Genomic DNA, 27,070 nt, shown 5'->3' with positions numbered 1-27,070 from the left:
TGAACCCTGAAGCATTGTGGGAATCCTGACATCAACTGTACACGCATTAACGTGTGAGTTTCAGTCCTCGGCCAAAACATGGTGTCCAGGCTAAAAAAGTGTCTCAGTAGGGGACACAACATCTCATAACATTAAACGCTTCTTATCTCCCGATCCATGCTTTGAATTTGTAAGTATGCAAACACATTTTTATTTCTATCAGATAAATAGAAACACATTTGATAAACACAATTTCATGCCGTTTTAGTGTCTGTAACTATTTTAAAATTCAAATGTTTCATATGTGATATATACAGTATAAAGCACTGCTACCTGATCCCCTAATCAGTCCCCTAATTGAGCTTAATCCATGTAAGCATGTTTACAAAAAACAAATAGATGAAAGGAGAAACTGTTTGGGTAGCAATAACCAGGTGTTAACAACTAAAATGGTATTATTGATTAGCAATGTTCCAGTTTATGGATGTCTGGTGAACTACTCTGCTGCCACCTTGTGGTCAAAGTAAATACTGAATTCTAGTCTGAAAATGGACAAATTATAATAATTTAATCTTTTATTTCTATTCACTTTAAATAACATGGCATTCTTATAGCAGTAAAGTGTTTTATTTTTGTCTTTTATTAAAAAAAAAAGTTAGGTGTTCTATTTCATGTTTTATTTTGTTGTAATGTGATTAAAAACAGGATTTAATCTTTGTGTTCTTTGTGTACACACCTCACTCAGGGTCAAAGCTAAACTGTGTGTAAGCTTCATTAATGACACACACACACACACACACACACACAACGCAATCACGGCTCGAATACTGTACAGGACAAATTAGCCTGTTAGCTAGCAACATCTCTCTCTCTGGGAAATAAAGAAGGACAAAGTCATAAATGTTTAAGGAATAAAATATTTAATATGTCAAAATATAACATCATCTTAATTTCTGCTTTCAAATTAGCCTTTATGTCACCATCTGAGAAAACCTCGGTACTTTATCCTGCTAGCTGGCTAGCAATACAGCTACGTAGCACGCGAGACAGTTAGCACGCTAACATGAGTGTATACAGTATAAATGAAACAAACAAGCAGAACGCTTTCTAGTTTCAGTGTCACAGAAATAATAATAATAATAATAATTAAAAAAAGCACCAAAATTTTTATAATTAAAGGAAATCTGATGAAGTCTGTAAGTGAAGAAGAAAAATCTAGATTTTTCACACCAGTTTATAGTGTTTGATTTTTACACAAAAAATAAAATATGAACATGTGAAATGAACATGGACGCGTGTGTGTGTGTGTGTGTGTGTGTGTGTATGCGTGTGCTTTTCTACACAAATTACCTCGTTATAAACATAATGTACAATATTTCACAAAGAAAAGGACGGATTTACTTTACCGAGCGCGTGAATAAATTAAAAGTCGTTGTTCGGCCCCGTCGTTATTTACACTTCATTTTTTATACAAACGTTTATACTTATTTTTCTGCTAATGTTAGAGACTGATTATTTATAGCATTATAAAAATAGACAAAAACCAAAACATATACTGTTAATGCTGTAAATTGTTACACGGTTAACGAATATGAATATGTTAATAATTAGTATTTTTACGAAGGTTTTTTTTATTATAAGAAAAACAAATAAAAATAAAACAGCGTTTATAACACTTCACCAAATATTTCCATTTTATCGTGACAAATACTTACTCCATCGTCAGAGTGCTGTTGTAAGGGATTAAAGCGGACCTCAGTTCATGTCCTGTTGTGCGACGCGCAGAAACACAACAACACAGAAGGAACAGAGCGCGTTGTCTGGACGATAAGACACATTTCGTTGTTAGTGTCCTCACTACAGTGTGTGTGTGTGTATGTGTAGTCCTGCTACTCTCATTATTATGGTCCTCGGGAACACAGGTTAGCTTTTAGCATGCTAGTGCAGCTAGGCTAGCAGCGTTAATTTTATATGCTTATTAAGTATTCTGTAATTACTCGAGTGAGAAAGCACCATGCGCAGTCGCTGTGCTCCAATCAGACGCCGCGTCCCGAGCCAGGCGGACGATCGGCTTGAGCGTCTAAAGTCAAATATTTTGTAAATCACCTGTTTTGTAAGTCGTTGACGTTTCTTTTGCTCAGCGGTCGTGTTCGTGGGCCGTCTGAAGCCGCTGCATGGTTACATTAAACTTCACAGCTTAACACAGTAACTAGCTTATCGTTAGCGTGCTAGCTAAATGTTATAACGGTTCACGACACATAATACATTTTATACATTTGATATGTTTGTATATATGGTTTTGTCAAATCTGCCGTGCGATTTATTTACTTATTATTATTATTTTTTAATGAAAATGGGAAAAATTACACCAGAAAGAAACTAAACGCTACAAACAAAACCTTTTCTCTCGCTGTTTGATTACCGATTCTCACTGAGCACATCCGGTGACATCACTCACAACATTGTACAGTCACGTAGCTAGCTTTATGCTAATCCAGTCTAAGTAAACATTTTCATTTGTCAATTAGAATTTTTCTTTACTGATAAGCTAATACATTTATGCAGTTACTGTGACACTGTGTGTGTGTGTGTGTGTGTGTATAATAATAAAACAAATGTCTCCGGTTTGCTAATAGACATGGCTGTATAACTATAACAGAGGGACGAGTGCTACGGCAAAACACCAACAGAACAAACATGAAAACTGCACTGCACCTGTAGAGGGCGCTGCATCCAATGACTGCAATTACAACAAGCAAAGAGTTCTGTTGCCTTATAGTCCAGAAAACACACAAGAAAAGAATGATCTGAGAACAAAACAAACTAACGACAGCCCTGTCCGTTACCATAGTAACTGTTCCTAGGGAATTTAAATGCTGGAGTAATATTATTGGATGCGTGGCGCAGAACGGTCGTTGGTGGTGGTCTTCTTCAGCCGGACCCCTCTGCGGATGGACTGCAGCATGGTGTCTCCCTCCTCCATGGCGTCCTCTTGCCCTTCGTAGGCGGAGTACAGGGGTGGGTTAGTGGACGCCTGGCCGCTCCACGACTCCACCGGCAGGAGGGGTTCCTGCTCCGCTTCGGCGCTCGGCTCTGCCTCCTCGTTAGGCTCCACCCCCACGAAGTCCGGCACGGTGGGGATCATGACGGGGATGACCGGGGTCTGGATCGGGACGGGGCCGATGCCCCTTCGCACCGAGGGTTTGGTGGAGGGGGTGCGGCGGATGGTGGCCACGCCCGGAACGGCGGGGACGGACGGGATGCCGGCGGTGGAGGCGGGACGTTTGGCCTGGAAGAGTTTGCGGTAACTCTGGCCGAGGTCGCTGTTCCGCGGGACGGTGGAGGATTTATCGAAGTCCTGCTGCTCGGAGAAATAATCATAATCGGACACTGCAGGGGGGAGAGATGGAGGACAGGTCAGAGGTTTATACACGTTCATCACTCAACACTTCATCCCTTCTTCACTACATTACTTATATTAGTATTGCCTTCACTTTTCTTCCCTTCCTGCAGTCATTATTTTTCCTTTGCTGTTCTTTCCGCTCTTCTTCCTTCCTCCTAATTTCTCCGAACCGTTCTTGCTTCTTACCTTGTTTACTTATTTTCTCCTCAATTCTTTTCTTCTCTTATTTAATTTGTTTTTCCTCCTTCTTCCCTTCTTTCCTTCCTCTCCTCTTTTCTTCATACTGCACTGATTTATTTCTTTAATCTCTCTTATTTCACACCTTGCTCCTGTACTCTCTTGATTCTGGCCTCTGCTTCTCTCTCTCTCTCTCTCTCACACACACACACACACACACACACACACACACGCTCACTCACCCTGAGAGGGGATGGTGTCCTCAGAGCAGCAGGGTGTGGTACTCTGAGTACTGTACCCACTGGAACACTGGAGCGAGTCCCTGCTCGAGCGCTGAGCGTCCAACTGCAGACCACGAGAGAGAGCCAGAGCCAAGTCCTGCTGAGCCTCCACCTCCTACACACACACACACACACACACAAATGTTACACAAGTTACACCTCTTTTTTGTGAGATTTTGTTCATAATATGGTTTCAGGTTTAAAAAATACATAATTTGTGCAACAGAAACAGGATTTATCTCTCTCTTTATAAAGCTGATTATTTGTTAATGATGTACACACACACTCGCGCTGCACTCAGGAGCTTCACTCACACTCCGTGTATAAAGACACACCTGTGTGTGAAGTGTGAGTGTGATGTTATTTGGGGTATTATCATCGGACCCGTGACCGACCTTCGGTGTATTAGCGACGCTCCTGGGTTTCTGATTGTCCTCGGGCTGTGTGGAGTTGAACGTGGGCTGGTACGAGCCGTTCACGTCCACAGCCTCCTTCGGCTCCTTCTTCTTCCTCAGCGTGTTCACCATGGGCTGATCGTACGGGCCCGGTTTGGCCCAGTCCTACATCCACAACATCACTGTTACACCATTATACACAACACTCTAGTCGTCTCATTAGCATTATTATTATTCCTGGATTCTCATGCAGTATTAAAACCGGCCACTAGATGTCATCATTAACCAGATATTACAGAAGCAAAGTGGTTAGTAGTCAAAAGTCAAAAAGTAGTCAGGATTCTCATCCAGATCTCTGACCCAGGACGCCTGGTAGAGGAGTGATTATGACGGAGTGATTATGACGGAGTGATGGAATAAATAAAACAGATGGACAAACCTTCCAGCTGGGGATCTTGGAGGATGGGGGGAGCATGCCGGGGTTCAGCGTGGAGTAATGGGGGTAATCGAGCATCAGCGCCGAGCCCGGCCTCGACCACGACCTCGGAGTGGAGGAAGAGTAGGAGGAGGAGGAGGAGGAGGAAGGACAGTAGGAGGGGAGGGAGGGGGAGGGATTTGGTGGGAAGGAGAAGGCCACTGCGGACGGGTACGAGGCCTCTGCGGGGCTGTGGTGGTCGAAGCCGTTTGACAGCTGAGCGTGGTAAAAATAAAATCATGAAAAATGAGCAAGGCAAAACATAATGGACTCAAAATATCAAATGATGCAAATAATATAAAACTAATAAGAGACAAAAAGGGGACATGATAACGATCTGATAATGGAGTGAATCTCCAATGGGAAGCAGCACCGGTTCAAGAGGGAACCAGTAGGAAAGTGGCGCTGGTGAGCAGAGAGCCAATCAGGAGTCACCTTTTCAGAGGGAGAGCTGATCTCGCCGAGCGACCGAGCCGAGTCAGAGGAGTCCGAGGAAGCAGAGCTGGAAGGAAGCTGCACATAGCGCACAGGATGAGCAGAGGCCACGCCCACAGAGACCACCACACGGGGACATGACCACACCCACAGAGACAACCACAAAGGGACATGACCACAGAGACCACCACCCACAGAGACATGACCACACCCACAGAGACAACCACACAGGAACATGACCACAGAGACCACCACCCACAGAGACATGACCACACCCACAGAGACAACCACACAGGGACATGACCACACCCACAGAGACAACCACACAGGGACATGACCACACCCACAGAGACAACCACACAGGGACATGACCACACCCACAGAGACAACCACACAGGGACATGACCACACCCACAGAGACATAACCACACCCACAGCCACACACAGAGACACAGGCACAACAATTCAGCATGAGTGAGCAAGAGGGGAGCACAGAGAAAAGAGAAACAGTGTAGAAGTGAATGATGCCATCAGACAGAAAATAAGACAGAAAGCAGGACAAGGACAGAGACAGAGAGAGAGACAGAGAGTGAGACAGGTTAGATGTGTAAGCAGCAGAAGCAGCAGTGTTAGTGCGAGTGCTGAAACCTGTACACTAGTGATCTCGTCAGTATCTGATTCCAGCATTCAGTGTTTGGTGCGAAAGTTTGCACCCCTCTGGTTTTTAAAAGAAAAGCTAATGAGCTGTTTTACAGTTTATCTACAAAACACATGAGGAAATGAAGTGTGTATTCTTACACACAACAACAATAATAAACACTGTAGTGGAATAAAAGTTTCGCATCTTAATAAACATAAATAAATGAAATCTCAGCGTCATTGTGACGTTCATCAGCGTTCGCGTATAACCTGACAATGTGTGTTTGTATGTGTGTGTGTTTCCTCTACACCTGAACGCAAATGAACGAAGCTGAGTGTGTTCCAGGAGGTGACCTCGAGTCAGTTGAGGAGGTTCATCATGTGAGCTTCTTTCTTCTGCTGCAGTTTGTGTTTTTACGGAATAAACACTCTCTTTAAAACGACCTCGACGTGTGTCTCATTCCCACGGCAACGTTTTACAGGGTTGGAGGGGGGGGGGGTCGGTTAAACTGAGACGAGCCTTTTTTATTCTTTCTTTTTTCCTCTTTAACGAGTTTGCAAAATGCCTCGAGTACAAGTACAAACACGTCCCAAACAAAGCGCTGGGTCTGTGAGTGTGGGCTGAATTCACGCGGTGAGAAACGAGCCCCTTCATAATCAGGGTCAAGCCGCTTTTAAAACCAAAAAAAGAAAAGACAAAAAAAAAAAAAAGCTGTAACAAAAAATCAGCTCCAGCGTCTGTTAACTTGCCATCGCCGTTAGCTCAGTTGGCATGATTAGCTAAATGACCCGTCCGTCGGTGGTGATGGGAGTGGAGCTGGACTCGGATCACTAATGTGAAAGCAAAGCGTTCGAATGGCAGTCTCTGGCTGGCAGTTATATAAAAACACACACACACACACACACACGGTGTAGTTTGGTGCGAGGTCACTGTAGAACCCGGTTCTCGAATGATGAAGGGAAGTGACCTCTGGATGAACCCTACAGAGTACTGTGGAGGGCTGTGTTTAATCCCATTGCGCGTGTACACACTACACCACTGTGTGCTATTGATGTGTAACGTTAAATCGCGTAGATACAATAACGTTAGATACAATAACGTTAGATACAATGCTAGCGTAAATCTCGGATCATTATTATCAGCATAGGGTGGTACCTAAGGAGCTGGCTCACGATTGGCTGATCAACAGGGGGGCTGAAATTTCATTTTGAGTCTCATTTAAATCGCGTTACATCTAGAACTATAAAAGTGTCCATCAGTTAGAACCCTTAAAGGTTCTTGAGGACCCATGAAGCCTCAAAAATCCAAAGAACCTTCGTGGAACTGCTCAGGAACATTAAATTATATGGACCATTTCCAAATTTCCAGTCATGGCTACATGTCAAAATGCAAATTTGCAATTTCTTAGGAAAATCTGAAACCTAGTAAGGTGTCCAGAGAGACTGACTTGTCCACAGGAGCTTCGTGTTTGTTCGTGTTTTTAGAACCTTTGAATGAATGAATTAAACAGGAGGTGGTAGTGGACTTACCTGAGGGGTGGGGTCTGATGGCATGGGCGACGGCGACTTGGACTGGAAGGCGTCGTGCGAGGCGAAGCCCGAATCGTGCGAGGAGACGCTGGCGAGGCGGGCGGGGACCTGTTGCGGCACGGCGATGCTGCGGTAGCGATAGAGCGGGGAGGACGAATGAGACAGTGAGCCGCTGGAGCGCGAGTCGCTGCTGTTCACACTGTTCAAACTGCTGTTAGGCCGGGCATGGGACAGGAAGGGGCGGGGCATGGAAAGGAAGCAGGACAAAACAGAGGCGACCGGGAAACATTAACACTCCACACACACACAACATGCAAACCCACAAACAACAGGCAAAAAACCAGAAACAAACAGACAATAATAACAACACTCACAATCCTTCCCTTTGGAACCTTTATAAACACATCAGATAAACAAAAGTCTGATCTAAAACACTGAGGACAGAGGACACGTTCGAACCTGTCCACGGACATTTTCTTAAAACTGCAGCAAAGAAAGAAAAAAACCCCAGGGGCTGAAGATCCCAAAACATCCCGCTGATCTAATACACCATAATTACTGGGTGGCCTGGTTTGTATTTTTAACCCACGTTCTAAAATCAGAAGCTCTCGGCACACGTGAGCCTCGGAAAGAAAAAAAGGATGGAAAAACTTGCCAAAGGGAAGGATCAGACACGAGACAAGACAAAAAAATTAAAGCCACGTTTAAATGTGTGATGCTGAGACGTGAGGGGGGGTTAGCGCTCAGGCGCGAGAAGATATCACGCTAACGGGACAGGCTGTGGTCCAGTACTGACGCTAATCACCATCGCTAACCTTAACTAGTTAGCAGGTGACGTAGCTAGATAGCAAAGTAAATAATTATCAAGTTGGAGTGGAGTTATCGTCATTTTACTGCAACAGTTTTAAAGTGCAGTGGGCGTGGCCAAGAGGTGAAATATAGATGACCAATCTTAGGAAAGATTAAGTGAATTTTTTTTTTCTTTTTTGATTTGTTCAGTTGCTGAGGGATAAAATGAGAAAATCCTGATGAGGAAGAGAAAAGCATTTTACTCAGTTACTGAGACTAGGAACCGCCCTGGGGCGGGACTCAACGCTGCAGTGGAAAGGACTCAGATTTAAGTAATCAGCTAATTAATGGAAGTGTTCTTAATTGAAGTGTGTGTTAGAGCAGAGAAAACACTGAAATATCCAGAGAATAAGGCCGAGAATGACTGTTTTAAAACTCGCCACCTGCAGGATCACAGAGGAACTGCAGCACCTTACCGCCTTAAATTGAAACATATACAAACTGAAAATTATTTGAGCAATATATATTTTGGGGCTAAACATGAACTGCCACATTGATATCACACTAAATCAATTGCACATTTTATGTACATTGTATTAATGGACATTACTGCATATTTTATATTTTATTATCTTCTATAGCTAGACTTTCTATAATTTATTCTTATTTTATTCCATAATTTACTTCTTATTGATAATCGTAATTTTTTTTTTAATGTTACAGGTCATATAAGCATTTCACTGCATATTGTACTGTGTATGAAATAAAATTTGTATTTGAAATTTGAATGTGAATTATGTTTCTCCACATCTCTACTTTACACATGTCGTCCGCTGCCACCTTAACCACCCCTAACCCTACCATGACGTAACTACCACCTCATCCTGCTTCGCTTGCCTTTAAAAAAGTTTACAATGTGATCTAACATCACCATGAACCAGTCAGAAGAAACGGATCTAAGCACCACTAGTAGTGGCAGTACTGCACGCCTGACTGGTCACCTAGAACAGGTAAACCTCAGGGGTCGGGTCTGGTACCGATCAACATGGTAAGGGTAAGACTGGGTTCAGGGCAGAACTGGAACACAGCCATGATCTGACTCCCGAGTGTTCTAAACAACGCAAAGTCCAAACAGGTGTTAAACTGAAATAAATAATTTTAAAAGGCGGACAGACGCTTACCTGCACATGCTGGACTTCCTGGACATGGTGGCGCTCGGGGACGAGGGAGGGGTTTGATAGGACCAGCTGTAATCAGAACCCTTTAGGTCGTGGATAATCTGAGGGTAAAACAGATTATAATTAAGGATTGTTGGAAAATGGACCATTAAAACACACACACACACACACACACACACACATGTCTGTAGACCTTTACGCTCGCTCCAGCCCTGATTCCCAGATGCAGGGAAGAGCTCGCTCGGATCTGATTCATGAAGAACTCACGTTCCTCGGATCAGAACCGGAAACCTGCACCGCCGAGCGCCCGCTGCCCCGAGTCCGGGCCTCGTCTCATCGTTCCTCTGCAGGGTTTTGGCATGGACCCAAGTTTTGTTTTATGTTTTATACGTGTGAGGATGTCACGTGTGATGTTGTTTGCGCAGTTACGTGCGTCCGTCCCGAGCTCAGAAGCTCTGAAGTCGACAGACCAAGGCGAGGCAATAAGCTATGCAGTACGGCACACGACCTCGCGCTAATCAGATCAGATCGGATCAGATCAGATTAGATCAGACGTCTATCTCGTCTATCACCAAAGACGCAGGGATGCTTGATGACAGAAGCGTTCACGTCTACACCACAGTCTGTGCGACGCTCAGGTGTAACACTTAGAGACGGACCTCCTAACACACACATGGTGTTCGCTCTGAAGCTGGACAGAAAGCCAGCAGAACATTCTGAACGTCTTCTTCATGACCTTTACGGAACTTCTAACAGCAACTGAGTTTTTACAGTCACGTCTGAGCCGCAGCCGTCATTACTCTGGGCTTATCTCTTCCTCAGCTTGACAGATCGTCAAAACAGCTTACACACCATTCAGTTCTTCCACCCGACCGCGACATCATATGACCCATGTGCATACACATACACACACACTTAGTGAGTTTGGCATGACTTTTACTTTTCATTTATGGTATTTTTGGGACACGCCCTTAGTCAGCTCTCACTAAATATCTCAGCAGTTTGGCGGTGCTGGGATTCGACCCCGCAACCTTCTGAGCACTACTGCAACACCTTAACCCTTGACATTTTTTTTAAAACACAAGTGGGTGTTTCTGTTTCTTTTTTTTGCAACATTTGCTATGAATTAGCATGCTACTGTATCTGCTTAGCAAGTGAAACAAACCGTCCAGCTTCATTACATTAATCCTTCTGCTTTAAAGTGCGATAATAAATAAAACACACGCAGTTTCTTTAATCAGAGCTGCTGGACACAAATCGTTAGCGCACCGCACGGTCCTGGGAGCTAGCTAGCGGCGAGCTGGTGACTGACCTGTTCGCTGGCGGGGGGCAGTTTGTGCGGGTCCACAGTCAGAGTCCTGAGGTCCTCGGCGATAGTCTGAAGATGGACGATCTCCCCCAGCATGGCGGTCTCCTCGTCCTGAGACACAGAGACGCGCGTTAAAGCACGGACACAGAAAGACGTCCAAAGCACTATGTAACATCCTGTAAAAGCGTCTTACCACGACAGGACGGAGCATGGAAACGAAGACGCAGAAGCGAGCTCGCTCCTCTGTCAACACCTTCCTCACCGCCTGCTTCTCCGTCTCCTCCAGCAGCAGGTATTTGTCCGTCACGTCCTGCACGGCGCTGTCCAGCTGAGGCTGGATGTCCCCTCTCCCTGCGGGACAACACACAGTCACACTTTGTCTTGGTTCTTCCACAGAGGTAAAAAACGACATCATCATCAACAGTGATGTCATTAATAATTTAGCAATATTTACATGGGACACTGTTAAAGTACATAAAAAAAAAAAATGTTATCTAATATACAGACAGACAGACAGTGGGACAGACAGACAGACAGACAGTGGGACAGACAGACAGACAGACCGTGGGACAGACAGACAGTGGGACAGATCCATGACATCACACACTGATGCTGGAGCTGATTATCTCGAGTGCAGGGTCTCACACTGATAAAGTTCTTGACACATTTTCTACCCTGCACTTATTAGAACTCCCTAACCAAGAAGTTTTTGCCCCCACATCAACCTCAGGACTGCGCCTCCACTCCCCCCCCCCCAGTTCATTATGTCACCCTAGTGGAAGCCTTCGTGACCTCTGACCTTGGGGCATGTTTTATTTACAGAACAGACGGGTGAAGCGTTTCAGAGAGAAACGTAAAAATCACACACCGCTGTTCATCTACTGACTCTCAACAGGGGGGGGGGTTTGTGTATGAGGGGGGTGTTAACAGCCCCAGGGGTCAGAGCGGGGCAACACACAAGCAAAACCTACAGAGGGGCAACAACACACTGTTTCACACTGACACAATGATTATTATAACAATAATGTCTGTCTAATCATTAAACACACACACACACACGCGCACACACACACACACACACACACACACACACACACACACACACACACACTTACCCAGTGCATCAGCTGCTCACAACAGGTGCACACAGCAGAGGAGAGCAGAAAGAAAACGCAGAGCAGTGTGTCAGCAGTCTGTGTGGAATACACTAATAGTCTAAACTAATACATAATACTATAAACTAACACATAATACTCTAATACTTTAAACTGATACACTTATAATCTGCACTAATACACTACACTAATACTCTAATACTTTAAACTAATACACTTATAATCTGCACTAATACACTACACTAATACTCTAATACTTTAACCTAATAATCTAATACTCCAAAATAATACACTAATACGCTAAACTAATACACCCATATACTAAACTAATACACTAATAGGCTTAACAAATACACTTATACTCTAAACTAATACATGATACTCTAATGCTTTAAACTAATACACTAAACCAATACTCTAATACACTAAACTAATAATCTAACACTCTAAACTAATACATTAATACTTTACACTAATAATCTAATACTCTAAACGAATACATTAATACTCTACACTAATACACTTAACTAATACTCTAATACGCTAAACTAATACACTAATTATCCAAACTAATACACTAATAGTCTAAACTAATACACTAAACTAATACTTTAATACTCTAAACTAATTCATTAATACTCTACACTAATACTCTACACTAATACTCTAATACACTACACTAATACACTAACCTCATAATCTAATACTCTAAACTAACACATTAATACTCTAAACTAATAATCTAATACTCTAAACTAATAATTTAATACTCTAAACTAATACTCTAATACTCTAAACTAATATTCTAATACTCCAACCTAATCATCTAATACTCTAAACTAATATATTAATACGCTACACTAATACTCTAAACTAATATATTAATACGCTACACTAATACTCTAAACGAATACAAAAATACTCTAAACTATTACTCTAAACTAATGAACTAATGAACTTATACTCTAAACTAATACACTAATACTCAGCTAAGGAGTCGGTGCCTGTATACCTGTCAATACAAAGACAGGGGTCGTGGCTTGTATATCTGTCAGTCTAAATAAAAGAGGTGTGGCTTATATACCTGTCAGTCCACATAAAGAAGGCGTGGCCTGTATAACTGTCAGTACAAATAAAGGAGGCGTGGCTTGTATAGGTGTCAGTCCACATAAAGGAGGCGTTGCTTGTAAAGCTGTCAGTATAAATTAAGAAAGTGTGGCTTGTATAACTGTCAGTCCACATAAAGGAGGTATGGCTTGTATAGCTGTCAGTCTAAATAAAGGAGGCGTGGCTTGTACTGTATAGCTGTCAGTCTAAATAAAGGAGGCGTGGCTTGTATAGCTGTCAGTCTAAATAAAGGAGACACAGACACTCTGGAACGCCTCTCTATCTGTCACTAACACTGAATTACATAATAATAAGTTTTACATAATGTTCACATTTAAATCTGATTTGCCTGTGTGTGTGACTGTGTGTGTGTTAGTGTGTGAGAGTGTGTTACCTTTTTTAGCTTTCTTCTGTAGTTTCAGAGTGTCTGATGATTTCTTCTTGATCTCCTGACGAGCTTTCTTATACTCTGTGTGGATAAAGAGATGACGGTATAACACAGTCTAAATTCTATACATTCTTAACACACACACACACACACACACCTTTGGCGTGGTCTTTGTCCAGTGTGTTTGCCCCTCTTTTCCACTCCTCCAGCTGTTCCTGAAGAGGGTTAATGAGGCAGTCGATAAACGTCCTGAAAATCACCACACACACACACACACACACACACACACACAGAAAAATTAAAAGACAAAAAGAACTAAAGAAAAGTCAAAATATTGTGAAAAAAACAAAAAAATAAATATGAAATAAATGCAGAGAAGTATACAAAGTAGAAAAAAAGAAGATATTTTTTTTTAAAGAGAAGAAAAAATAAAGGGACAAAAATTTGTAAGTAGGAAAAGAAAGAAAAGAACGCCTGAACAACAGAAAGAAAGAAAATGCTTCAACAATCGTCAATGTTACAATTAAAATAATCAGAAAGTCCGAGTGAAAGTTTACATCAACCTCTCTGTTATGAATGTATTTACTTATAAACAGTTTATTAGCACTGACTTAGGGTCAGCGTGACAGAACCACACGGCTTTCTGATTGCTAGCGCTTGTTTTTTCGCTAACGCTACATGCTAGCTAGCTGTTCAACGTTCTAAACAATGCTAGAAGAAACTCTAAATAATCCTGATCAATGCAGGACGGTTCTGGACGCTGCACGTGAGGGCAAGACGTTCCCGGATCCCCCTCCCTCCTCCCCCCAGCCCCATGGAGGGACAGAAAACGCAGCAGGTTCTGAGGTTAAAGTCATAAAACGAAGAAGGATTTATGCGCTCTCCTAATTAAAAATAACAAACAGAATATTTCTGTCAATAAAAGAATAAATATTTACGTGGAGAACTGCTTCAGCTTCGCCTCGATGCTCCTGTGCCTCATACACATCCTGGTCAGGGCCGAGCCGATGTCTCTGGTGCCGCCTGAGAAAAGAAAATCAAACAGAAACGTTAATGATTATAAAATATTATAGAAATGTATATACTTTTTATATTTTAATTTAAGGTGGTTAAAATGTTGCAGTGCCTCTATAATCCTACAGGTGGTGCTCTAAACTCTTCTCACATTGGTTAGTAAAAGCCTCTTGTGTTTAGGAGCGAATTACTTTGGCTAAATCGTTATACTTGCAGAATCGCGATACAAAAAAAAAACGCATTAGGGCAGCCGGGTATCACGATAATATAATCTAACGGACCCTGACTCTAGATCTGGTCCCAGGTCCGGTTCTGTTTGCCCATCTCTGCTCGTTGTTAGCGTGAACAGTGAATGAATGCCTGAGAAAAACTTCAGTTCCTGTCAAAATGCTAAAATGCTAAGCCTTCACAGCATGCCGTCGGCTCGGACTTAACAGCGTCGCACCCTGGTAAGAGCACGCGGACGGTCTGAGCTCACACCCGCCTGCTAGTGTCACACACACGAACATGACCTCATCGACCCCTAAGGGGGGGAACCAAACCTGCCTGGCAAACTATGCAACAAAAATTCTGGAACAGTCGGCTGTTTGAAAACCACACACACACACACACACACACACACACACACACACACACACACACACACACACACACACACAGCTGCATACGATTCAAACAATGAAAAGTTCCTCTGCTCTCACACGACATCATAGTGCTCTGATTTCTGGTGCAGCACAAAGTATTGGCACCCCTGAGACCACTGCTAAATGAAAATCCTTCAGCAGCTGTTTATTTGACATGCTGTTTTTGTTTTTGTTTTTTCTGAGTCATCTGCAGTTACTCCTATTGCCTGCAACAACACGCTGCATTTTTATGACAGCAGAGTTTCGGTCAGAGCTTGTTAAAACAAAACCATCATTAAAATAGTTGGCGTTTAATAGTTTGCATGTGGATTAGAGTTTCTGCACAACTTCCTGTCAGGACTGTGAAAGTGAAGTTTACTTCACTGAACATATAAACACAGGTTTTCACTTTGTATTTATTTGGTGCGGTCGATCTGAGGTTGGTTCCGGTATCGGTCCGGCCGCTCCTCTAGGATGCGACCTCGACGCCGAGCGCGATCGCGAGAGCGAGACCTCGGGTCAAGGCTGCGATTCAGACGGCCGTTGGTATGTGCGCCGGGCTGAATGAGACGAGACGCTCTCAGACAGAAGCGCCTGACATTGACGAACGCCTCCTTTGTGCTCCTGCGCCGGGTCTGAAAGCTCTCAGCGTGAGTGAATACACACCGCCGCTGGAGGCGACTCCTAATCTCGGCCAAATGTGACAAACTGCTTTTGTAACGACACAAAAAAAGAAATATGAGAAAGACTGAGTAGGCTTGGGTTTTGGAAGCATCCTCACTCACACACACACACACACACTCCTCCACCCTGTCTGTCTGTGTCTCTACAATCTGAAAAAACCGGGAGCCTCGGTTCAACCCCTCCACCAGAACAACGGGCCGTTCAGGACCGCTCCGCCGCGCTACACATCAGCTCCAAACTGCGGCGCGTTACACGCTGCCACGCTCCCGAATTCCTGAATTGGACACGGAGAAAGGGAAAGGAGGCCGGGGTGTATTTTTAGCCCGAACTGGGAAACAACCCAAAAAGTAATTTGCATTCATTTACAAGAACAAACGTCAGTCTTTCTCACCACCTCCTCCTCCTCCTCCTCCTGTAAAGACTGCGCTCTTTCTTTGCACGGAAACGGAGAAGGCCAGCAGTGTGTACTGTAACAGTGTGGGATTTGCATCTCTCTCCTGCGCTGATTATATTATTTGGTTATATGATGTACTGTATTACTCATCAGAGAGACGCTCAGGATCTCATCTGACCGTGTCACGAACGGAAACCTCGACGAGCGAGAGGAAAGTTCACCTTACTGTACACACATCTGTACGGCTCGGAGGAACGAACCAATTAAAACGAAATGAACTTAAGTGAAGGGAACATCAGATACCCCGTGACTAGGCAAAGCATTTCCTCTCTCTGCACTGCCTGCTGCGGCGCTCGGGATTATTACTTCAGGAATTGGTTCGCAAGGTTATGCTACCTGACTGTAACTCAGTTAGATCACTTCGGGTCTGTTTCTAAAGGAATGTAATTAAATGTAATGAGATTTCTGCCGAACAAAGGCGTGAATCAGGCGTTCGACGTTTACAGAAAACATCATTAGACTTGTGATGAGACGCTGAGCATCTCAGTCAAAACACAGTACTGGTGCTGATTTTATTTCACTTTTCTATGTTATACACACTGAATAATACAGAAAATGTGTTACTTTTAAAAGAAGCTATTCTGAGGTTTATGCAACGCCAATCTGGCTTCCATAAAAAAAATTTCAAGTTGCTAACTTTAGCTGTTTTGGAGAGATTTTATATGAGCCCCCAAAATGGCCATTTTTTTAGCGTTATACTTCGAACAATAGTCATATTTCTTTATGAGAATTGATAATAAAGTTGGTGGAAGCTTCTATAAGCATATGACCTGTAATAATGGTTGCTTAAATGTTTTTTTTCGGAAACCAAAAAACTTTGTAGAGTTCGTAACCATTTCAAATTCATGTTGCAATAAAAAAGCTTTTTCACGGTAAAATCTAAGTCGGCCAAGTTTCTATCAAAAGTCCTTCTTTTACCTGAACGCCACTCATATAGTAACTTCATATAGTTTCTTCTTTGTAAAGTTTCTTCCACCTTTACTTCCTGATCTAGTCTTAACAAAGCTCCTTTTCGCTTGAGGAATGAAAGAAGTTCTGTGTTTGTGGACGTTTAAACCGTACGGTGCGGGAAAAATAAACAGACGTAACAAGAAGTAGTTCTGTAGGGCGCTCGCTCTCGACCCCTCCCTCAATTCACCATTGAGTTCACTCCGAGTAAGAAACGCCCATTTGAGGAGAAAGAAAGCACACTTCAGTGTTTTTATTTGAACCCCAATTGTTCACTCTGGGTTTTTTTTCCCTGGTTAAACCAACGGCTTCTGCTCCGTAGCGTCAAGAGACACGGACACACAGAGACACGGAGACAGTCCCGCTCTTGTTTTAGGTCCAAACACACAAGGAACCCTGACAGCGTTAAAAGCCTGGGGTTCCTCTGCCTCCGTCCTGCTTACACGGTTCTGGCTGCGACGTTGTCCCTGTACAGCTTGTATGAATAATAACGCATCGGGACTCTTAACCTGAGCCACAAGCAACAATGAGGCTACAGTCAGAGACGCTCGGCGTTCATAAAGAGGCTTTCTGATCAGCCCCCACACTTACACACACACACACACACACACACTTTCAGGCTGTAATCCACACCCGAGCCGGCCGGTGAAAGTTCGCCCTGTCTTTCTGGAGTCTGGTTTCTTCTCGTCTACCTGCCAACACACGGATCTTGTCTCGGTCACTTTTCTTATTTAATAACTAAGATCGAGGAGGAAGCAGGTCCAGACAGAACCAGTCAAATGTAAAACAGATCGTTTTACAGCTCTTAACTTTTCACACCCTTCTGAGAGTAAAAACGAGGGGATTCGTCTGAGAAGCGAGAGCTGCATCCTGAACGTACGGAGGAAAAATGCTTGAGAGGTAACGAAGCTCTTAACAAGCCTCGGGTTGCCAGAGATGTCACGGTGTAACCGGTCACTACGTCGAAAGGGGGTTCCTTAACAGTCTTGTGTGTATGTGTGTGTCTGTGTATATATATATATATATATATATATATATATATATATATATTATACTGTATATATACAGACAAATACATGTGTTTGTGTGTGTGTGTGTGTGTGTGTGCGTGTGTGTAAGTTAGACATTGAGTCGGTGAACCACTTGGCTTCCTCTTGGAGAGAATTCAGACAGACACCAGATTCTGCGGTCAACCAAAGTGCTGGGTTTAATTGCGTCCTGTGATGTGTGATGGCGCTGAATCCGAGTCGTGAAGCCGCTTGTTTCTGTGGAGACGATATTCTGAACACGGAATTAACTTTTTCTGTCTCTTTTAGGATCTCTGGATCCTCACATTCTGCAGTTTAGCTGCATAAAAGGTGCACGGCACCAAAGACACACCAAAGACTCGGCCGTAGCTCCGTCCCTGGACGCTCAGCCCAATCCTTACACTAATGTATCCAGGTTTACAAGCACAAATCAAATCCGCCGACCCCCGGTCTAAACTTAGACTCCAGTTGCCGAGTCCCTCCCAGAACGCCCGGTCTTGTCCCGGTCAGCTTCCTATAAATAGACCTGACTTGGTGGATTCTGTGATTAGCAAGGCACCACACCTTTTTTCTGTCTCTCTCTCTCTCTTTCTCCGCAGACTGAGAGACGGACAGGCTGAGAGATCACCCACGCCTTCATCCCCTTTGATGCAAGTGCCTACAATTCGGTCCGGGTGCAAATCATAGGGCTGGAGAAAACTAAAAAACACCCGGCAGTATCGTTGTACACCATCCGAGCTAGTAATTAGTCGAGCGCAAAACCAGTAAACACCACAATCCTGACAGGAATACCAACAAATCCCAGCCCACTTCTAACCCCTCATCTCCTGTTCTACTCCCACCAAAGAGCTGCTGCTGCTGCAAGCTGATTCAAGAAGGAGGTGAAAAGACACATGGCAGCTTTCTTCCCCCATGCCGAAAGAGAGCCCGATGCCAAGACGAGTGCAGAAGAACACTTAGCATGGGAGGGAGACGGCGGGGAGTCAAGCGGGCGCCCTTCTGTTTCAGCTCGAACACAAAGCAGCACATTCACGCAAAGAATTTCCTTCTAAAGCAGAAGCCCTGACCGAAGGCCTGCTCTCGTTATCTTCGGCACTTTCGCTGGAAATGAATAACGGCCGATGTTAAGTTCCTCTCTGACCTTTCCATCATGAATATGGCGCTGATATTTCAGGCACAGCAGGCACGACAGGGGAACGCATACCACGAATAACTAGACGAGAATCTTTGCTCTCTTTCTCTGGGATGCATATAGCGTGGCATCCACTGGCTAGCAGGGCATGCCAAGCCCAAGCCAGTCCTATCAGATGTTTTGGAAAGTATTTTGCAGCTCGAGTTTCTTTACCGGGATTTTTCTGTCAATTTAACACTGATAGAGCGGTTTAAATCCTGAAACCGGGATTAAAAAATGAAATCAGGGGCGGTGAGCCATGTGACAGCAGCTCGGCTCTTCTTCTGTGCTGGCAGAAAGGCTGTAAAAGATCTGTGAAAGATACTGAAGCGTGTTTTAAATCAACACAACCCTCTGTATTAACGCTGTATTAACCCAGAGCCTAGATGGAGCTCTAAAACTGAACCCTGGACTCGGTCGGGTGTACGGCAGGTCCAACTATTAATAAACTTTTACGTCTAGCTGTCATCACCATTCTCGGATTGTTTTTTCAGCTCCAGATCCAGCACGAGGAACCGACGGGAGACAGAGCGTCACACGTGTTCAGGTCGTCAGGGACGCACACAGACTCCTGCAGTAGGTATGCAGGGAATGCGCTGAAGGCTGGAGAATGCAGAGCAGAACAGACAAGAGGAAAGGCAAAGGAGTACAGGCGGGTCTCAGGAGGACCGAAAGAAAAACCTAGGAGTGGGTCAGGAGATGATGAACTGACCATGATAAGCTCCATGAGGTAGATCTCACTTGTGAGGTTTAACGCTTGAACATCTGGTGTGAAATGAAAGTTAATTTGAAAAAAAAAAAAACATCATAATACATAGATGGGTTTAGAGGATAGACGCACCATGATATAGAGGAGACCAGGAACCACGTGGAACTGAAACTTTTTATCTAACTAAAACACTTTTACTTAAAGTTGTACAAAACACAAAACCCACTAGTAAAATTTAACACTTTGAAAATTTGTTACAATTCTATAAGAAATGTATTTCTCCTCCTTTAACACGACAGCAGTTTGTCAGTAATTGAAATGTCATACGTACGAAACGCAATTCAATTATTTTTTTTTAATAGTGCTCTTCGCAACGATCACTGTCTCAAAAAAGCATTAAAGAAAAAAAATATGGATATAAAATAGAAAAATATAAGAAAAAGTATGAATTATAATAATCAGTTTGTTCCTGATGAGCAAGTTAAAGGTGACGATGCTGAGAGAAAAACTCCCTAAGACGTCAAGGGGACAAAACTTGAGAGGAACAAGGCTCAATAGGGAACCCGTTTTCATTTTGGAGATGTCATGACCACATATTAGTCCCCGCTTTATCTGTGTGCTCTGAGGCTAAAAGTTCAAGATAACGGGAAAGATCTTTAAGTTACTATAAACTCCACTCACTTTGTTGGAGACTCGAGTACAAAACTGTTCTTTGATTGTTACGAAATTTCCGTCAAATAACCCACTTCCTATCATCACTTTCATCTTAGCATCTCTAACAAGCTATTCCATTTTCTACATAACACCTTAAGGAATGCTGTCAAACTTGGGCGTCCCTCAGGGGTCAGTACTGGGCTGTTTCAGAAACATGCACGTGTGTACGTGTACGTGTGTGTTCTTGAGGTATTAAGGTCATAGTGATAATTGTGTTAAGTGCACAGAACTGTTGAAAAGCACACAGCAGCTACTCTACTGTATTGAGGAGACTTTTTGAAATTAAGATTTAGTTACGAGAGAGAGCAACTATGAAATAATTTCTCCTTGGAACCCCACTGTCGGTGGACTTTTACTCTACTTTTAGTTAAAAAGAAAACACATGATAGTACTTTCAATCCTAATTCTTTTTTTTTAAGCAAAAAACATCAAATTCCTGAATGTTTCTATTAATTACTAATTTATTAATGATATTCTGAAAAGCAATACGCTTAAGTATGGGTTTATAAGAAATTTTTTAGGGCTTATTAAAAAAAACACATACCGTAGCTAAATCTTTATGCAATATTTAATTGTTTTCTGTAACGAGATATTGTAGAAAATAGTTTAACATTATGTATACATTTTTATTGCTCGTTTTACTCTATATAACATCCTGTATTACAGCATTAAAAACTTTCCTTTATAAATATATAAATGCTACAAATCTCTCAAACCATTCATATGATAAATGCTTGTTTTTGGTCTAGTGCTAAATCTAGTGTCTAGTCTAGTGATAAAGTCTTTCTGTCTTTTTGTTTGTGAGCAATTTGCTCAGCAGAGATTAGCTTCCCGTCTTATCCTGCAAGTTCGTGCCCTCGAGGCCGAGCTCTTCCTGAGATTATTACCCTGAAACGCTGAACAAAGCCGCAGCAGAATCGTTAAACTCGATGGTGTAGCCTAAATTACTTTATCTCAAGGACAAAAACACACAGTGTACGTCTTATCGGAGCACTTCCTGCGCACGCCTCATTACATACAGGAGGACAAAATGACCCGAGAGGGACGTCCAATACGAGCACCGCGGCCCGATCCGGCATAAATTTAAATAAAATCTTACGTTTCAATAATAAAGTCAAGCGGATTTGCCCCAGCTGGACGATTATCGGGAACGGAGGGAAACGTTTAAAAGTGAAATTGAACCAGTTCTTGGTCTGGGATCCTGGAGTTTGGCTACACAGATGTTCCCAATTTCTGAGAAACCAAAGCCGCTGAGATAACGACTCAGTGGGGCAGTTATTAGTAGACTAATTAGAGGCAGAGACGCAGGACCGCGCTGATTACTGCCCTGCGAATACAGCTGTGCACAAACTTCTCCACTACCGCTGCCGCAGGTTTGCTAAAACCCCAGCGTGGAGGTTAGAGTTGCCCCGTCCTCTCGTCCTCCTGAGCAGCCTGAGCGGCTTTAACGACATCGACATGTGAGTCAGAGGCTCTAATGAGGAGAAACCTCCATGTGTATAAAGTGAGAAGGCTCTGTTTTGAAATGAATTGTTTTTTTCTTTTGCTGCAGAAAGCGCTCACTTTACCCCTGCGGGTCAGCGAGAGCCACATGGCGCGGATTTTAGGAACGCAGCTGGTGTAATGAGGGTGTAATTTTAGGGTTGAGGATGTTGGCGTGGAGCTGCTCGCCTCGCTGACCTCACACTTATTTTAATCACTTTATCCAGAAGCACGAATCGAACATCTGTTCATACATTCAAGCCACAGGTTTTCACCAGTACGTCTATCCGCGGCATCTGTCTGTCTGTCTGTCTGTCTGGATGCCTTTAGGTCTTGTCTCTCTGTCCGTCTGTCTATGCGTCCCTCTGTCTGATCTCTCCTGAATGACGTCGTCTGTCTGACTTTTTTCTTCCTTCTAATTATCCACCCGTCAGGTCTGCTCATGCCACACATATCTGAAATTGCAATTAGCATTTAATTGCTCACAAGTGGCCTCAAACACACACACACATACACACACACTCTTTACATGAATGCGAGTGATGTAGTCGGAGCTGGTGTGACGACTGGGCGAGGGTGGGGCCCTGCCGGGGTGGCCCACACGTCAGCTCTTTAATTAGCCTCTGATTCAGACCGCAGCATGCAGCAGAGACAGCTGGAGCGCCGCCTGACTGCCACCCAGACAGGAGCTGATCGGGTCGAGTAAAGCCTTCAGATGAAAAAGTGCCTTTTGTCTTTCAGAAGGTTTTTCATCAGCATTAGCATAAACAAAATAATCCTTCATTTCCTTTTTATTTATTTATTTTTTTTTTAATTCAGACGCTTTTATGGAAGTTGAAGTGGATTTTGGGGAGATTGGGGACATGACTTCACATTTAACATGCTGCTCTTTTAGAATTTTAATGAATCGTACACCTGCACGTCAGCGTGGGCGTGTCACGTCAATTACACTCCATTTATAGAACATATTCAGTGTGTTATAGAACGGACAGTACCAAAAATATAAAGGGTTTGGTCACAAGTTTATTTTATGGATTTTATTTCTACATTCTAAAACAAAACTGGATGTTTCTGTGTTGGGTAATTGTGGAACAACAAAACAACAGTCAGTGGTTATGTTAAGACATGAAGGTCAGCTGTTCTGGAACAGTTCCTACAAGAACAGTATTGTCTCGAGTGCATTTGTAAAACCCATCAAGCTCCATGATGAAACTGTCTCTCATGAAGACCTTCCCAGGAGAACAAGACCAAAACTGAGCTCTGCTGCAGAGGAGAAGTTCATTTAGAGTCACCAGCCTCAGAAATCACCAATTAACAACCAGCACCTCAGATTAGAGCCGTTATGAAGCTTTACAGAGCAGAAGGAGCAGATAAACATCTAAGTATCAAATTATATTATATTAAGAGGTCTGGGTCAGTTTCTGATGAAAATCCACGGCAGCTCAGAGTCCTCGGGAACGTCCTGGAACACGGAGAGGCTCGGGAGGACGGGCTCTCGCCGTGCCAGCAGTAGCAGAGTCGTCGCTTCACCTCCTTGAGATGAGTGATGAGTGACTCAGAGCAGCTCGTGCGTCACACACAGATCGTGCGTCGGCGAAGATTATGAAAGTAAAACGGTTTCGCCGCGAACCACGGCCTGCTGTCACGCTTACACCTCGCCGCGCCTCGCAGGAAAGGAAGTCGACTCATGCTTTAAGCGTTACTCAGCGGGATCGCTGGAAGTGTGTGTGTGTGCTAACAATGTGCGCGAGTGTGTGTGTGTGTCATGTAGACTAGTTTTAGATTGTGTGTATATATATATATATATATATATATATATATCCGCCCCTCCCCCAACACAGACACTCTCTCACACGTCTATCTGGACTCCAAAACACCACTGAATTTTTCCTTTAGTGCAAATAAAAATCCGAGTCGAGCAACTGATCATGCCCAATCAAACTCCCTTATTTTTCCTAATTCTGTTCACTGGCTGATCGCCCGGTTCATCTCTACTATAAATATAAAAAGAGTTTTTTAATAAATGGAGTCGGTGTAAAACGATCCAGGTTAAATGATATAAAAAGACTTTGCATAAAACATGAAACTCTTCTTAACTTCCTCAAACGTTTTTTCCCCTAATGATGGTAAATGGATTTTTTTATCCTCGCCCTCTCGGCCCGCCGCGGTTCTCCCTGAACAAAGCGCTGCACAAAGTAACAGCGGTGTAAAATCAGGGGCCGCGTGGTATTTCTGTGGCGCTACACCCAGGAGCCTAGCGCACTCCCGCGAGCTGGTTTGTTGTGCTAATGAGAGGCTTTTGACGAGCTGACAGTGACGTGTGTCAGCTACAGGAGGTGCGTGCTGTACTTAATAACAGACGCTCGCGCAGGAGTCGCTCGTAAATCAGGTCTCAGAGCTCCTCAAAGACGAGACTGTTGTGTGTGTCGTAACACAGGGACAGAGAACCGGAGTTCGCGTTCTCGTAGCAGATGGAGGAGCGCAGGTAGGGCGCGGCCTGATGAGCCTCCCACAGAGAGAATAATCTGCTCCTGTCCTGGCCGTCCCGTGGAGACGGGAAACGTGCTGCTGGCCCGAGAGGACGCGCTGTACGTACAGGCTGGACAAACACCGCCATGGAGCACGTCACAGGACACAGGAGCCAGACGTCTGCAGCAATGACATGAGACACTTCAAACATCTCAACACCGGAGTGATACGAGTGAATATATATCTCACACACTCACACACACACACACACACACACACACACACACACACCGTGATATATGATACACGATAACACACGTCATCACAGACTGATACAGTACACCAGTACTGAGGAAACAAATCAGCAGAACTCTCACTAAACTGGAGTGGAGCAGCCTGGACTTTGACCTCACACACCGCTGGGGTGGATTACTGATTTACACACACACACACACACACACACACACACACACACACTCACGCACACACACCTGTTTACTTTTAAACGAAGCACACACACCCAATAAACGTACAGTTACATACGCAGATACGTCTCACTCAGTCTCTCACTCCCTCACACACACATATACACACACACACACACACACACACACACACACACACACACACGTATATATACACGTGCACTAGTGTGTGAAGGCTCTTTAGATCACCTGCAGAACATCAGGTACACTTACTGAACCGCGATTAAATTAATAAAACCACGCACTAATTCATGGTAACATGTTTATGATAGCAAGGTCGATGACATCATCACACTGTCGCCAGAAAAATAAACTGGAAGTATAAATTGAACTCTTCCCTGAATAAACCCAACACTGAGCTTTAACCTGAGTGCACTGATGATCCTAACAGCTGCCGTGTGTGTGTGTGCGTGTAAAAAAACACTGTTTACTTGCACCTGGGGACAAAACCTCAGCGTGAGGAACATCACGTAGTCCGCGGCAGACGAGTCAAAGTCCAGCACGGCGAGGTCACGAGGCGCTCCGTCTGACTCGTATTTACACAAACATGTGGAAAATGTGAACCGTTCAGTTCTAGACATAAACTTGACACGCTTATCTTCTCTTCACGCCTTGAAAAATCAGCAGGTGTGAGCCGAGCCACGGCTTCGTTGACGGCGCGAGCTTTACGAGACGCACGGAGACAAAGGCGAGTGAAAGCTGCTCGTCTGGGATTCCCGAGGATTAGCCTGACAAAGGCGGAAAAGTGACGACGGACAAATCCCGCATCAACTCTTAATCCTTTTATATAATCTCTAAATCACTTCCCTTTCTGCTGAGCAGCTCGTTATTCTGTCAGAAGTAATGTTTATATAAAAACATAATCACGTCCTTATGATTAATAACGCTGCACTGGCACTGGAGACTCCTTCACAGGTTCGTCCCATCGAGAGTTCACCAATCTGTCCTGACCGATCAGAAGCCGATACTTGTGTCTGGAGATACACTGCATTTGCACAGCACGTTTGCGCTGGTAAAATGCAGCAGTTCCTCTATAATCCTACAGGTGGCGCACTCTAAACTACTCACACATTGGCATGCAATACGGCATTGTTTAGAATTAATACATTAATATCGAATCAGGATATTTCTTAAATTGTGATGCTTACAGAATTAGCATGCAAACCGAGGGATCGTGATAATATCGTATTGTCCGGTCCATAAAAATCACACATTTCTGGTTTTCTCACCACACACACACACACACACACACACACACACACACACACACACGGGTGTGAGAAGACCACTTTGGAAGATAACACCAGACCACCTGCGGATCCACGCTGCGTCTTTTGTCCAAATCGTGCCACTAGATCAAAACGTTTCTTTGTGAAGATCTCACCCTGAGAGAGGGAACCTGACTACGGTCGAAGGGCTTCCAGAGGGAGCGACGATACGCTTCGACAAGACCGAACACGGCCGCACAAAGGCGGCTTCAGCTTTAACAACAACAACAAAAACAACGCCTGCACGGAAACGTGATAACGAAGGGTTTTGTTGAACTTTGCTAACCTGCCATGAACAACCTCAGCCATAACAGGAAACTCATTAATTATTCATGTCTAGTCGGAGGTCTTTTAGATCTTTGGGGGAACTCATCAGATATTGCTCCAGATTTCTTTGCTCGTTTTTGGTCAGAAAAAAAAAATCGCTATTAGCATTTATAAGAAGAAGAGTGACACGCAGGTATCGGGTTCTTCATGCATGTGTAAAAGTTCCTGTTTGTGCAAACATGAAAACAAGTCAACCAAAACCAAAAACGAACCGGTTTCCCCTGAACATGTCCGAGCTCATTCGCGGCTGGAAGCTTCCTCTCGGTTTACACAAGTGAGGAAACCTGTCCTGACATTAGAGTAACAAAATAATTTACACACACATACACACACACACACGTCCTGCCAGAACAGTTCCCTCTGTAGTGCAGCTGATATAAAGCAACTCCTCACGGAGCTCGCTTCAATTCTGTCTTGTCTCTTCACGTCCCAGGATCCACAGTGTTGCGGTTCTGTAACCGCGACCCTGATGCTTGTCAGATCTCCGAACTCGC

At 43.8% G+C, this 27,070-nt stretch overlaps 1 protein-coding gene across 7 annotated transcripts in view; it reads right to left on the bottom strand.

Annotated features, from left to right (window-relative positions):
- Window positions 1–876: 876 nt before the first annotated feature.
- Window positions 877–27,070, bottom strand: part of LOC128520170 (protein MTSS 1-like) — a 40,147-nt gene continuing 13,953 nt past the window's right edge. For 2 of the 7 annotated variants that reach the window (XM_053494269.1, XM_053494271.1), the window contains exons 4-16: window positions 14,139–14,223; window positions 13,358–13,449; window positions 13,207–13,281; window positions 11,706–11,717; window positions 10,784–10,941; window positions 10,594–10,701; window positions 9,285–9,382; window positions 7,315–7,525; window positions 5,146–5,223; window positions 4,675–4,926; window positions 4,236–4,400; window positions 3,802–3,955; window positions 877–3,369 (exon numbers count right to left, since the gene is read on the bottom strand). In XM_053494269.1, the coding sequence (XP_053350244.1) occupies window positions 2,867–3,369; window positions 3,802–3,955; window positions 4,236–4,400; window positions 4,675–4,926; window positions 5,146–5,223; window positions 7,315–7,525; window positions 9,285–9,382; window positions 10,594–10,701; window positions 10,784–10,941; window positions 11,706–11,717; window positions 13,207–13,281; window positions 13,358–13,449; window positions 14,139–14,223 (1,991 nt within the window). In that variant the 3' untranslated portion in view covers window positions 877–2,866. The remainder of the gene's footprint in view (window positions 3,370–3,801; window positions 3,956–4,235; window positions 4,401–4,674; window positions 4,927–5,145; window positions 5,224–7,314; window positions 7,526–9,284; window positions 9,383–10,593; window positions 10,702–10,783; window positions 10,942–11,705; window positions 11,718–13,206; window positions 13,282–13,357; window positions 13,450–14,138; window positions 14,224–27,070) is intronic. The other 5 variants (XM_053494270.1, XM_053494273.1, XM_053494272.1 and 2 more) reach the window with 5 other exon arrangements.

This window comes from Clarias gariepinus, chromosome 4 (assembly GCF_024256425.1).
Source record: "Clarias gariepinus isolate MV-2021 ecotype Netherlands chromosome 4, CGAR_prim_01v2, whole genome shotgun sequence".
Classification (NCBI taxonomy): domain Eukaryota; kingdom Metazoa; phylum Chordata; class Actinopteri; order Siluriformes; family Clariidae; genus Clarias; species Clarias gariepinus.
Note: the sequence above shows the minus strand (reverse complement) of the source record. Positions and strands in the feature narration are given on the sequence as shown.